This window comes from Oreochromis aureus, linkage group 1 (genome assembly GCF_013358895.1).
Source record: "Oreochromis aureus strain Israel breed Guangdong linkage group 1, ZZ_aureus, whole genome shotgun sequence".
NCBI classification, from domain to species: Eukaryota; Metazoa; Chordata; class Actinopteri; order Cichliformes; family Cichlidae; genus Oreochromis; species Oreochromis aureus.
The window spans coordinates 34,108,092-34,122,801 of record NC_052942.1 but is presented as its reverse complement, the minus strand read 5'-3'; the positions used below and the strand labels follow the sequence as shown (position 1 = coordinate 34,122,801).

Here is a 14,710-nt window from a genome sequence, read left to right as displayed (position 1 = left end):
TAGCAGTTGCTGAAAATGCTTTTGAAACATCTTAATGTCACAGCTCTGGCTTATTTGTATTTTCAGTTTTTCGTAGGTTTAGTTAAACTTCAAATACATTTGAATGTTCTGCACCAAACCAAAATGCCACAGTGCCAGTTGCGTTTTGCCGTGACAGTGTTGTATTGTCATACAAGCTGTCCAGCATTTACATATCAATGGTGTGTCAGTAGGAGGGGATTCAGGCTAAGCAGGGCAACAACAGTGTAAAGAACAGAGAACTTTCACATTCAGCAGTGTGCAAATCCAAAATTCAAGAGTTTCTTACCAGTCAAACTTTTTTTTTCTGAAAAATAATAAACAGAAGTTCACTACCTCTCCAATCATTTCATGTAAAAACTTTACAGCATCAGCCAAAACATTAGCCACATTTGGCTGGCAAGTGCAATATCCCACCCAGATAGTGTACTCAGTTGGTTAGGATGTGGTGTGATTTGGCTACAGCAGAAACCTGGTCAGGTGAAGGCTCTGTGTCCAACCTGTACACTGACAGACAGCCGAGGAGTTCCAGTCTTCCCACGGTGGCTGTCCTGTTTACTGCAAACAGCAGGCTGAGAAGACAGAAATGTGTCAAGCTCCACTTTTTCACGATTACAACACATTTCCTACAACATTTGGAATAATTATTCTCTATGGGTTCGGTAAACACATCTGGCATCCAAAAAGATGAATAATATTTTCCAGAGTTGCTTAGGAAACTTTTATGTTATTCATTTCGACTGATTAAAGGAAAACAGTGTGTTAGACTAAACATATTCAACATTTTTATAAAAACAACTCTTTATAAACATTTAAAGCTTATTTATAAATTAATTATCTAACTTAATGCACGTTTGTGTTACTACCTATGAGCTTAAATGTGATGTCTTTCTCCTCCTGCTGTGTACAGAAGTGCACATCAGCAGCCCAAGTGTTCTGTCTGTGCCACTGCATAATTAGCAATCACCATTACACCATGTAGACATCACTTCATCAATCAGTTTTCTGAATCTAAATTCAATTGTGAAACTTTAATGAAAGTACAGGCAGATTAAAGACCAGCTAATGTCCGAATTGACTGCATCAGATATTCGAGTCCTGACATGCGTCTCTGTTAGGTAATACTTAGGAGAGTCCAGGGCTGCAGTGCATGTGTGAAAAGTGCTTTAGTGTGTTACCTCCTGTCCACTCTCCAGCATAGACAGACTGGCATCCCACCAAATCGTATATGTAGTTTGCACTATATGTATACTCCTCTTGTGTTTTTAATACTGATGTTAAAGCAGTGACAGAAACTAATAGTCATCTGCATTTAGAAAAAATGTACTCTATGCTTATTAGGCCTCCATCAAAATTCTGGCATGATCCCCATGTTTCAGATTTTCCATGAAAATCCAATTGCTTATACTTGTTTGTCTATTTTTTTTTCTTGCTGATATTTTCTGCATCAGGGTAACAATAGAAGCTTTGTTATAGAAAATAATTCAATCTTCTTCTGAGGTGTTACAGCTCTAAACCAACTAATCTTTGAACAAAGCCAGTACAAACAGCCACTGACACTGACAAAATATAATTATTTTTGTAAACACACTAAATTGTGACCTTGGAGGAGATGCGAGTCCTCTTTTACTGTTTGTTGCTGCATGAGCTAAACAGAACATGTCCAGTTCTTTTCCATAAATAAACCTTTATGTAAATGGAGTTATCAGATATTCATCTGCCAAGACCTTCATGTCTATCCCCTGCTGGGCTACACTGATCATGCCAGTTTAAATATTCAGTGCTCCAGGCTTGTAAGGGGAAGGCACTGTACATGGACTACCAAGACAGTGCCTACAGTCTGACACATGAATTTGAGTATTTTAGAGATCTCAGTTCTCAGCAAAAGTTGGTTATGCTTATGTTGGTGTAGTCTAAGGTCACCAGACAGACTTGGGCGTAGCTGCGACCCTCTCTACTACAGCTGCTGTTGGATTAGTACCAGCCAGGCTGACTGTGGTGTGGTTTTATTAAAATAACACCAGCAGAAGAAGCAGCCACATTCTTCATGAAAGTTAAACGGCCTCTAGAGTCATCAGTTGCCTTCCCCCATTCCTGCCTTTTTTTTCTTTTTTAAATTCATAACTCCCCAGGAATCCCAAGCAGAGAACAGGATATTGTCCCGACTTTAAGTATTTACTATCCATCTAGGAGCAGAGCTTAGAAAATATTAGGAATTAGGTTTTGTCTACAAAGGTTGCCACTAGGGAAATTTGCAGATATTAAAACTTAACTTTCCATTAATGATACACTGGTTGTTACAGTGGAGATGTTTGACATGTAGCGACACAAAAGGAACAAAAAGCAACCCTTAAATAGAAGTTTCGAGTTTAGATGCTTTAAAGTTATTATTTTTTTCTCTGACTATGTCTCACTTTCACAATATAGGCTTTACCTCCCGTAAAGCCTATATTACAGGGCTGCATGGAAATAAAATGAAAGAGTCAGGGAGCCCAGCAGGGCGGCCAGAGCAGCAACAGAATGGCTCATATTTTACTAGTGGAAAAAACTTCAGTGAAAGGACATTTCATTGCAACTTGAGATGTGTGTTCCTCACCTACAGCAACTTCCACCACATCCCCTCACTAACAGTACATATACTGTAGCTACTTATCAGAATGGCTGCAAGGTAAAATCAAAAAAGTAAAAACACATTCATGGGCAAAGTAATGATTACACAAAACAACAGGGAGACTCACAACTTCTGACGGATTCTGCGAGAGATTCTCGATCCAGAGAAACATCCCTCTGAGTCTCCTGCATCTGAAAAATGAACAAAACATGTATCTGAAGATCCTTGCCTCTGTTTTTTTTTTTTGTAAATCAAATATTTTCTCATACAGTCCGGCGTCTTTCTTCTCCTTCACTTGAATGTACGCAGAAGGAGTGCATGCTTACCTTAATATGCTTTTTGAGGTATTCAGCTCTGCTCATGAGGCTTTTAATCTGATGAGATACAAAATTCCAATAAATGTGGTAACAGATACACAGTTACAACACGGGGTTTTGTGCTTAGTGGCTTTCATTTTAAACATGTTTTCTACTCAGGATTTTAACTATGCCTGCAGCATGAATCCAGAAGCAAGGCTGGCTAGTTAAAATATAATCCATCCCGTAGTAGGTGAGATAACAGATTGTACACATTTCAGTGATCCCCTTTTCTTTGGTTTTTAATAAAAAGTCTTCTTTATTATCAAAAGACTGTAAAACAAAACACATTAGTACAACCCTCAGCTGTAGTTTGTGGTTACATACCACTAGTAATTCTCAGACAGCTTCCAGTATGACCATATAGTCTCATTTTTTACATTTTATTGTGACTTCATTGCCTTTAAGTGAAGTATACAGATGGTTAATTGTTTTTTGTTGTGTATTATGCATTTTATTTATTATTTACTCTACACTGTGGTATTTTGTGCAGCAAAAAAACAAACAAACAAACAAACAATAAACTCTGGATGCGTGTTGGCAAAACCTGAATTAAATCAGATCAAACCAATCATCTCTGCAACTTAGTATTTCTATTTTTTGAAAGGATTTCATATGGCACACACGTGTAAGCAGTAACTGCTGTCATCACAAGGCTCGAGGGTGCTCTTTACTGTGGTAATCAGTCCTTTGGTGATCATGAAGGTCCTTGGCTGCACCTAATACCTAGTTGTACCCCTGCTTTGTCACAATTTAAAGCCAGCTCTCTCAGGCCTTACTGGAGTAACATCTGAGGATCGTAATGACGGGAGACCTAAATTGATGACGTCCGTAATGTCCCTTTAAAACACCAATCTTTGGAGCCAAATAATCATTCTGACCACAGGTTTTTAGTATCCGGCTCTGACCCCAACCTTATGTAGCCACAAAACTTTAATCACAATCCCTTTAATCACCAACTACAATAAATGTGGAACAAATCTACACGGGTAAGCAAAGTATATGGGGCATGCTGATAACTTGCAGAATTTTTATTACCAACAAAGGCTACAAGACAAAGAGATCCCATGTATGCTCAGCCATAATGATACTATGTCAACATACACTAGCTAGATCCAAGCTATGACTCACTACTGAGAAGCCAGAATATTGAATTACAGCTTTGAGAGACCAAAGCGTGCTCAACAGTAGATATGAACGCACATGGAGGCCAGCCATGGCAGCATGTGTTGGCTTTTTTAGGTTCTCACATACACACATGCTTTCAATCTAATACCCCAAACTCGCCTCCCTAATGCTGCATTAGATTATTACAGCCGCAGCTGAATTTACTTAAGACAAGCACCCATAAAACTTCAAATAGGGAGGTCTACACGGCCCATTCACCCCCCTTTTTTTTTGGCTTTGTTGGTGAAATATGGCTGTCTGTTGTTGGATCAGTTTCTGGATTAACAATCTTCACAAAAACAAAATACCCCGGAGCTTTAACAACAGACATTCACAACACCTCGTCAATGCAAGAATCCAGGATCCTAATTCCTCAAAGTTACAGTAAGCAATCTTATAGGATTGCAGAATTTAGGGTTTTATTCAGGTACGTTCGGGATATTAGAAAAACATGGCTATTATTCCCTCCGGGTTCTTGCAAGTGCAAGAAGATTAGAAATAAATAAATGGATGCTGACCTTCTTGACATTTTAGATTCATCACATCCCCACATTTTTAAAAACATTTCATTTTTAGCTGACTGACTTTAAAGTTGACATTACTGATTTGCAACAGAGGCTGGAAAGCCAGGTTGTTATCAAGTTGTAGTTTTTGACACCAAGGGCCAGATTTACTAAATAGAGCAATATAGGATGTGAGCGCAATCCCCAAATAGCCCTCACAGGTGTCATTCGTTTTTTTTACAAGAGTGATTTGGTGTTAAATATCAGTATAATTAGGAGTAAACTGCATGTCACAAATGTTAAGTAAATCAGTTTGCATGCTTGATTTAAATATTCTCCTCCCTACATTTTGCACTTTGAAAATGGAACTTCCAGAGATGTATATGCAACAAGGTCAAATGCAAAAATCTCTGAGTTCCACCCCAAACACACAATGGTGTCAGAGCATTCTCTCTGTAAATACCTCTAGGACTCAAAAATGAAATGAATATGCCAAAAACTACAGTAACTGAAGTGGATTATAAAAACCAATAGTCTATAAATGAGACATCTAGCAAAATTTTAGCAAAGTTTTTAAATTGTAAAACAAAACAAAAAAAAGAGTCAAATGACACCATAAAGCTTTATGTAGCTGATAATTTGTCAGTATGTGTACCTCTGCAAGAGTGGTCATGTGACACATTGGTAATAAAAGATATCCAATTATCTAGGTGGACAGTGATCTATGGGTATGTTACAGAAACTGATGATGAATTATATTATTTGTTCTTTACCAAAAAAAAACAAAACAAAATCGTATTTGATGAGTGGGAAAAATGCTTGCAGGTCATGCGACGGAGTGTGCATTGTGGAAGGTGATCAGCTGAGGGCTCAGTGGAGGTAGGAGATTGTCGTTCCTACTGTGAGCACTGAACCAGAATCCTTTCCTCACACACTCACCTCGCTGTGGAGCAGCTCCCTCCTGCGGCCCTGGGGTTCGGCTGGCTCACCAAGAGGAGAAAAAAAAGACATAAGAATAATGAGGAGAGGAAGGGAGGAGAGAAGTCCAATACCTAATTACTTTGTTTGTTCTGGGAGAGGTCAACTACAAGACTGGATTTCACTAGTGAGGTTCAAGATGGGATTGTTGCTAATGTAGGCCAGTGTTTTCACCAACTACCATCCGAAAGAGAAGACTCACAGAAAATGGAGAGAGATGAGGAGTAAAAAGAGGAGTCTGTGGAGGTTAGGCATGATGGAAGGCTGTGTGGCAAAGAGCTCCTAGACAGTCAAAGAACCAATGTTTTCCCCTGACTTTACTCCTCATGGTATCCTCTGCCACAACAAGGCTCCCTGACACTGGAGAGAGAAGGTGGTTGGGACTGCATTCACCAACCAACTAAACCAGTATAGCATAACAAATCTAACAAAAAGTTATCAGCATTATTCTACACATGTGTAAAGACTTTCTTCAGACAGCTTTAGAAACTAATATCCATTTCAAGTGAAAAAGTAACAGTATTTTTAAATTGACCAGATTTGTTTTCAAAAGCAGTATCTGACTGCTTAGAGCTCTTGTCTATTAGAGAGATAATAGTTTTTGTTTGTTTCCAGTGTGTAAACACAAATAAGTGAAGTGTTCTGTCTGAATGGGAAGCAGATGGCAAGGCTTTCATACCACACACAGGGTGCTGGCACGGGTCTCATCCCAGCTCAAAGCCACATCTGGATCACTCTATTCCACCTCTTCCATTGGGCTGATCTTCCAGATGAGCTCATGAACCCAGCCTAATGGACGCCAGGCCACAGACAGAGTCACTGGAGTCTCTTCTGTTACTCGGTTTGTCGGTCATATTAAGTGTCCCCATCTCTCTCCAAGTCTGTGGTTTCACAGTCTCTTGTCTTTCACCCTTTCAAATTACCTTTACCCTCGGTCACCCTTTCTTTGCATCCACCTCTCTAAAAGACCCTTTGTCATGTTTAGTATCTTTTCTTATTCTAGTTAAACTACTCTTTACTCACTCTCCAAAGTCTTTCCCTTGAGGATCATTTTTCCTTAGCTATTTCTTGACCTAGCTATAGCCTCAACTCTAACTGAATTTCCTGAACTCTGAGTCCTAGCCTACTCATTATCACCCCACTTTATATAACTCTAAGTGCCAAGCTGCCTTTTAAAATTATTTTTCTTCAAAATCCTTCTTATTTTTCTCTCTCTAGTACCAAATATTTGCAAACACACGAACAAAGCTGCTACAGTCTCAGTGTGCAGAGAGAGATACAGGACTACAAGATGGTTTCATTGTCTTTGGTGACACTTCAGCATTCCCTATGCTTTGGCGCTTTAGCTTACCTTAAGAACCGGTGAAGTGGCTCAGCAACCAATATCTATAAAAATCTGAATAACTGATGTTGTAACAAAAGAAACATATTTGTCTACCTGCTAGTGCCAACAGTAGATCTCCTAAACACTGCTGGTACATATCCAGTGCCTCAAGGTCATCTGATCCACTCTCCTCCTATACAGGAAAGTTAAAATGAGGCATAAATTCTTTAAGCCAGTCAATCAAGAAACTAAAAACTAACTAGCACCACTACTACTACTACATAATTTATTCCCTTCTTGTTGGCTGCTGAAACAACAGACACAAAACTGGAAAAAAATATTTGTTTGGTTCACAAATGAGCTTAAAAGATGTGGTTTGGATATCAATCTAAGAGAAGGGTTTGGTTTTTTACTCTTCCACTTAGGTCTTATTTTCCATTATATTGCCTTTATTTCACTCTGCCTTTATGTGTAACTACAGCGATGTCATCATTCAGCAATAAACCCATCTAACCTTAGCAATGGCAGTAGAGGCCATCTCCAAAGCAGCTAGGAGCCGTGGCTGATCTTTAGACATTTCTGCAAATGAAGAAAAACAGAAAACTACTTTGCATTGCTGTTGAATTTAGATGGACACACAGCACAACTCATTCTACTGAAACATATGCAGAACTTTGAAATTAGCATGAAATATTGCTGTATCTTATGACAAACTGTATTGTGAACATAGTGGTTTAGTTATATATTTGAGTCATTTTTTGAGCTTCAGACTGAAGAAGCTTCTTGATGAGAGGCAAAACATCTTCTAGAAACCTAAAGAAGTCCAGACGCTTTTCTTTCCAAGCTCTTTAGACTACGATGACCTGGATGACTGAGAACCTTCACAGACATTTCACCTCCAGGACAAAGAAAAATGAACATTTTTTTCCTTCTAATACTGATTAAAGTTTTACATGTTTCATCTTTGCATGTTTGCTATTCTACAAAAACCCGTTTTGAAGTAAACATCCGATTATTTGATCTAAGTTAAAAGAAAAATGATACACAGTGTGTGGCTAAACAAGGCTCACGTTTGATTCATAGTGCAGCACTAAGTGAACCTGGACCTCACAGACATGTTGCTTGAATGAAGGCTGCAAAGACTGGTGTGTGGCCTTGGTAATAATGTGCGGTGTAAACATAGGATATTGATTAACAAGCACAGTGCTTATGTAAAACAAAATATAGCAGGCTAAATCCAGCTTGGGAGCCATGTGGTGCCTCAGCCTCTGCCCGGAGATGTATGTTTTGGGTTGTTGTTTTTTTCTTTTTTCGTTTCTTTACCTCGGAGGATGTCCCTGGAAGTCCGCGCCTGCTCGAAGCTCAGTCTGTTGTCCGAAGCTACCAGGGCTTTGAGCTCCTCAGCTCTGGACACATACTGCCTGACCTGTGGAAAGGCCGCTTACATTGACTTAGCTTAATTACATCAACCACAACATATGGTTCTCATGCTCTCTACACACACATATGGTATTCATAAAGAAGAATTCATTACAAGTGAGAGCCACTGGATTATAGGAAAAACAAAACAACTCAAAATAGAGGGCAATCCACATGTGAATGTGAGGACTGTTTTCAGGCCTACCTTTTGCCTCAGGGCCTCTTTACGTTGACAATTTGTTTCATCTAGGGAGGGCAAAGAAAAGAAATGTGTTGGTTTTTCATTTATTGAGTTTCCTTTGCCAGTTTATTGTGCTGGAACAAAGACAGTGCATCATAGTGGGCCTTAAGTCATAGACAGGATATTAAGGTGGTTGTTGCTCTTACAATAAATAGCAGGGACAAAGTGCTCAAGAGCACTGCAGTAAAGCGAGAGTGCTGCAGACCTCTCCCCCTCCTGGTCCTTCTGAACGGCCTGTAGGACCAGCTCTTTCTGGTAAGAAGAAACAGAAAGTGGTATCACTGATTGGAAACGGATACAAACATCTATTCATTAACACCATGCGGTGAAAGTATGTTTACAGACCTACAAACATGTGTATAAAAGTCAGTCACATACAAAATTCTTCTTGAAAATCTGGAATATTCCTAATCTCTTACCGCTTTCACTATACTTTCTGCACTTGGCATGTGCTCCATATCCACAAAAGGGTGGGTGAAGAACTCTGCAAAGGTAATCCGGGCATCTGGATTTCTCTCCAGCAGCCGCAACAGAAGGTCTCTGCAGTCCTTGGATACCCTGGCCCCGGGAGGGAGCTGATACAAAACACAACCTTATTGCATTGCATCCAATCGGCATGGCGATACAAGGAAAAAGGACAGCACATTGTTACCACAGACCCTCTGGTCTCACATTGCTACTTTCTGTCAAAAGATGACCTTTAAACTCTCCGTGTGAATCCCTGGATAATGGGCCATGTGCTAATGCAATCCATTAAGTCTAAGCCTAATGTTTGATTCAAGAATCCAAGTGTTTTGAAAGTCCTCCAACATTAAAGTGCACGGATCTCGGACGCCCCAGTAGCCCATCACGTACAAAGGCTGGACAGAGGGTTTCATTACTGTCATGGGACCTTTGCTGCACGTCATTCCGCTCTCTTTCCCCTTTTCTTGTCTCCATTAAAGAAAGGGTAAAACAAGCACGTTTTCTTGATAATTATTCTAATTTTAAGCCTGATATGGTTTGCACATGTAGCAAAAAATAGGACAAAGAGACAAAATAGAGTTATTAGTTACTATGCCATTTAATTAAATAATTATCTCTCTCTGTCTCTTTTTTAAGAGATCACAAGCTCTTGTTTGCTGTATGTAAACACAGTTTTCAGTCCCAGACTGCCCTCTTAAATCAGTATTTGTCAAACTGTGGGGTAGACCACAGAGCCACTGCAGGGGAGGACGGATGAGAAGAGTAAAAGTATGGAGTGAAGCTAAGAGAGGATAACATTTATTTAGGGAATAAACAAACATAAGTTTACTTATGCTGCTGTCTTGATGTTTATTTCACTAAAATTCATCTAGTATCTTTTATTATTTCTCATCATTTAAAAGGTCATGTTCTTCAGCTTCCTAGAGGAGACATGTCACATTGTCTTGAATGCTGTAGTGGTGATTTAAGAGGACCGGTCATGTTACAGTAGACCCTCAATTGCTGGTTCCTCTTGAGTGGGATAGTTTGCCATCTAGTGGTTAAATCCAGTACATGGGAGAAAAATACTTGAAACTGTTGTGTTTTCTACACAGGCCAATTCAGCATATTTCAAATTTAGTGTTAGGAAATTATTACCATGCTATCTAATTTGACGAACAGAAGAAGAAGATGTAATGATACATATCAATATGGAAAACCTGACCAACCCCAACATACTATGGAGATACTGTACAAATGTAACAAAATAAAATGCTTAAATTTGTGCCTTTGCATACTGATGAACAATTTTAATAAACAGAAGAAACATAACTATAGCATTCAGCAGGATTTTTTTATCCATAGTTGGAATAATAATTGTCATTTGCACATTTGCTCATAACCAGTACATTTCAAATTTTTCTGTCTAACACATTCACCAGATTGCTCATAACTTACTTCAATAGGTTGGTTGCTCCTGATCTTCTCCTCTAATTCAGCATATGACTTTGATGCAAATGGTGCTCTGCCAAACATTGCCTCTGTGTGCACAAAAACAATGTTCAGTAGATTAATAATTATGCAATAATTACTGATTACTTAATAACAAAAAAATAAGGAAAGTGATTCAACTGAGCAATCTTAATAAACTCTTGTGCACACACACACACACACACACACACACACACATATGTGTATATATATATATATATATATAGAGATAGATATATAGATATATATATTCCATACATAACAAAGACATATTGCATGTTGGATTTTATTGAGAAATTCTGTGCAAATGAAAAATTATATTCATTCTACTTAGCTTTTCTAAAAAGCACATAATAAAAAATATTCTTTTCGTTTTGCACTGTACAGTGTCACACCCATAATACACGTTACTGCTGTGTGCTATTACAATATTATTGCCCAATTACTGCACTAAAAACCCATAAAGGGCTCTTCACCACTCTGTCACTTGATGATTAATAGTTCAATTCTACTTTTAGCCTACTGAGCGAGCTCTTTCAAGCCTGCAGGGTCAGTCAGCTGATTAGCCTTTTATTGCTGGAAAAGGAGTGGTGTCAAGATATTATAAATTACTGTTAGAAGTGAGACACACAACATGACACAGGACAGATTACACCAGATTTTGTGTTTACCCAGAACCACATTAGTTGCCAAGATGTCTAACACAAATGCATTACAAGTGTCAAATGGAGCAAAGCATTATTCATGTTGATGGCATTCCACATTCACAAGAGATAAAATATGTGAGCACGCAGTACTTGCCATAGAGAATAACTCCTACAGACCACAGATCCACCCTGGAGTCATACTGCCGTCGACACACCATCTCAGGAGCCATGTAGAGAGGAGAACCTCTCAGGACACTCTGCTCGTCCCATGGGGACATGTATTGTGCAAAACCAAAATCTGTGGGCAAATTAGGAAGTAAATGACATCTGAAACTATCTGTGTATTCTCTACCAATTGGCATGTTTACAGTAAAACATTAGCTTCTACTACTTAGCTTCCAGTGCTTGTTGTTTAGAGAGTGTATGTGATCACCTGCTAGTTTCAGGATAGAGCCGCTGAGCAGAATATTCTGGGGTTTCAAGTCCAGGTGTGAGATATTTCGCTCATGAAGAAACTGGAGGGCACAAGCTGTTTGTGTGGACAGATGTAATAGCTCAGGATAGAATATGAACGCAATTTTCTTCCACAAACAAGTATGCTGAAAATGTTTTCAAATTGGATTTAATTTCCAGACCAAAAACAGGTATGTAAAAACCTGCTTCAAGCTGATTACTCCCAAACAAATCTCTCATCAAAAACGTTCACATAAAACTACAACAATAGTGTTTGAAATGGGAATCACCCACCAATCTGCTGCAGGAAGCGCCGAGCCACACTCTCAGGTAAAATCCTGCGACTGCGAATGAAGCGGGAGAGATCGCCACCAGAACACCATTCAAGAATCAGGTAAATATTTTCAGCATCCCACTGATGAAAAAGAAAAGTTCAGACACTGAGGGACAGATTCAAAGCAAGATCAGGAGTACTAGTTTTATTTCACATTTCTTTCCTTAATATCTTTCTTAATGTTTTAAAAACATAAATATCAGCTAACACCCCCCCCCCCCCTAAAAAAAACCCCCAGAAAGCAGGAAGAAAACATATAAACAAGAGAGAACAAAGAAAAATTATATAGAAAGTGATATCCAAACAATTAATGTAGAAAAAGGTGCAAATATAGTAAACACAATATTGTAAATAACAAAAAGTTTTACAACAACCTAGTATTCAATCTGGGAAAAGTGTATATAATAATATGGGTCTATTGTCTTTCTGTTCCTTTTTTCTATTTTATTGATTTTTTTAAGTACTATAAATATTATTTACAGTATTTTTTATTTTTTATTTTGGGGGACTGCTGCAACTGGTCCAGGGGGTATCCTGCTTCTCACCCTACGACAGCTGTGAGAAGCTCCCACCCTTATATTCCTGAACTAGATGAACAGTTATTAAAAAGCTGGATGGATAATATGGGACACAAAACTCTGCTCATCAAAAAGATCCTTGCATAAGTACCAGCTATACTAAAACACATGTATGAGCTTACCTGGAAGTCTTTCAGCTGCACTATATGAGGATGGCGCACAGTCTTCAGGATTTCAATCTCTGTGAGCAGATTTTCTGTAGAGGCCTTGTTAAGAGTCTTCTTTCCAACTACTTTAACTGCAACCACCTCTCTACTGTTCCCCTGCAAAAAAACAAACACACAAAAGAAGGTTTTAACAGGGCTGCATAGTCATTTGAGAAATCAAGTACACTCCATGACTCAAAAGTCCACAGAACCAACTTCAGCAGCAATGACTTGTAGTGATTATTTTCTGCATGACTACAGTTTCTCACAACATTATGGAAGAGTTTTGGCTGACTCTTCTTTACAGTGTAGCTTTAGTTAATTGAGGTTTGTAGAAATTCATTTATTCTCTTTCTTCTTTTCTTTTTCAACCATTCGTGACCCAATTAAGGCAACGCTTTAGCTATCAGTCAAATAGCCCCACATTTTACTCTAGAATACTTTGGTGCCGAGGTCCTGTGGCTGAAAAACAAGCCCAGCATTACCACTCCACTACTGTTGTTTACAGTTGGCAGGTGTTTGTGTCGATATGCTGTGTTTTTTGCTAAGTAGTTTTGCGTACATTATAGCCAAACATCTCCACCTTGGCTTTGTCTGTCCAAAGGACATTGTTTCAGAAGTCTTTTGATTTGTTATGTACCATGTTGATTTCAAAGATAAGAATCTTTCTCCTGGTAACCCCTCTCAGCAAGCCATATAATTCAGTCTTTTTCTAACTTTATCATCGTGAACTTGAACATGATGATAAACATGATGGCCTTTGGAGTCCTCCGCTAGGCTAGGACCTGGAGTTCAGGAAATTCAGTTAGAGTTGAGGTCACAACTTCTAAAAACCTCAGCTTTTTTAGAAGTGGTCACACTTGCAGATGATCAATTAATCAAATGCACAGGGTTGCATGGACACCTGTGTAAACTTTCCTTTTGACATTATTATGCATAGTGCATAACATACTCTGGGTGAGCCTTAAATGCAGAAAGAATTAGGAATGTAAAATGCGTGGTATATAAACACAATGACAAATAACATCCACATTTACATATCACAGATTAACTCACCTTCCTGTAGGCTTTGTAGACTGTAGCATATGTACCACTGCCCAGCCGCTCTGTGAGAATAAAGTCTGACAGTTTTGGAGGAGCAAAGCTGGAAGTTGATGCCATGTTCCCTCCAGCATGAGATTCTCCCACACAGATCTAAGCTGGAATTTAAGATCGATATGCTGTTAATACCAAATATCTAATTTTAACCAGCACGAAGGGAAGGAAGGGAAAGTCGTCAGTGTGACCACAGTCATATCGCTTCAAAACTATTACAATAAAGCGTATTTCAAATATTCTATCAAATACATGTTTATAATATAAACATTTTATTGAGTTGGCGTCACTTATTCTTCTCTAAATCAATAGTTTGGTGAAGACTATAGCTTCAGTTTACTTTCGGTTGTTGTATCCTGAATTCATGCCGAATTTCAGACAGGCTAATGAATGCTGGCATTCTAGAAGGTATTTATCATCTTAGTACACAAAAGAACCGTAAACAGGTTTTTTTCTTTAAAGGTGCACACATTCCTGTTCACCCTGTTAGCTTCAGAAGTTCTAGCAAGCTAACTTAGCACTTTTACATTATGCTAGTATGTATAGAGCCACTAGATGTACTCGAAATAAACCAATGCCCGGATTTAAAACAGAGTATATACAGGTTTCCTGGTTCACACAAAAATAACAAATGGACCAGGAAATATCTGTCACGAACCTGTAGGCCAACCGCAGAATATGAATGAGGAAAGTAGTGTTTACATTCCTGCTGTTGGACTGTCTCATGCTGTACAGCAGCTGACGTCAACGCGTATTAAAAATATGTTACTGCCTCCTAGTGTTGATACTCCGTTACTGCAAGTCAAGGGAGAGATGGCTTTCTAGGAAAAAGTCGTTTTTGATAGCTTATTTTTGATAGCATAGTTTAGTATACTAGGAAATTAGGATTGTAACACCCACAAAAA

At 38.7% G+C, this 14,710-nt stretch overlaps 1 protein-coding gene across 1 annotated transcript; it reads right to left on the bottom strand.

Moving 5' to 3' along the window:
- Window positions 1-435: 435 nt before the first annotated feature.
- On the bottom strand, window positions 436-14,551 carry ulk3 (unc-51 like kinase 3). The gene is made up of 17 exons (XM_031746626.2): window positions 14,464-14,551; window positions 13,767-13,909; window positions 12,687-12,827; window positions 11,947-12,067; window positions 11,633-11,728; window positions 11,354-11,497; window positions 10,520-10,602; window positions 9,037-9,192; window positions 8,764-8,869; window positions 8,582-8,622; window positions 8,281-8,383; window positions 7,472-7,536; window positions 7,072-7,150; window positions 5,595-5,635; window positions 2,956-3,003; window positions 2,757-2,820; window positions 436-590 (listed from the first exon to the last, which is right to left on the bottom strand). Exons 2-17 carry the CDS (start codon window positions 13,869-13,871, stop codon window positions 574-576), a joined length of 1,410 nt encoding a protein of 469 aa, XP_031602486.1. The 5' UTR covers window positions 13,872-13,909; window positions 14,464-14,551; the 3' UTR covers window positions 436-573.
- Window positions 14,552-14,710: the final 159 nt, after the last annotated feature.

Excerpts from the sequence above, each read along its gene's own strand:
- ulk3 (XM_031746626.2), bottom strand. The coding sequence starts at position 13,871 with ATGGCATCAACTTCCAGCTTTGCTCCTCCAAAACTGTCAGACTTTATT. Across the intron at positions 11,729-11,946 it reads GCGCTTCCTGCAGCAGATTG|CTTGTGCCCTCCAGTTTCTT; the intron begins GTGGGTGATTCC and ends CCACACAAACAG. Across the intron at positions 7,537-8,280 it reads TTCCAGGGACATCCTCCGAG|AAATGTCTAAAGATCAGCCA; the intron begins GTAAAGAAACGA and ends CTTCATTTGCAG.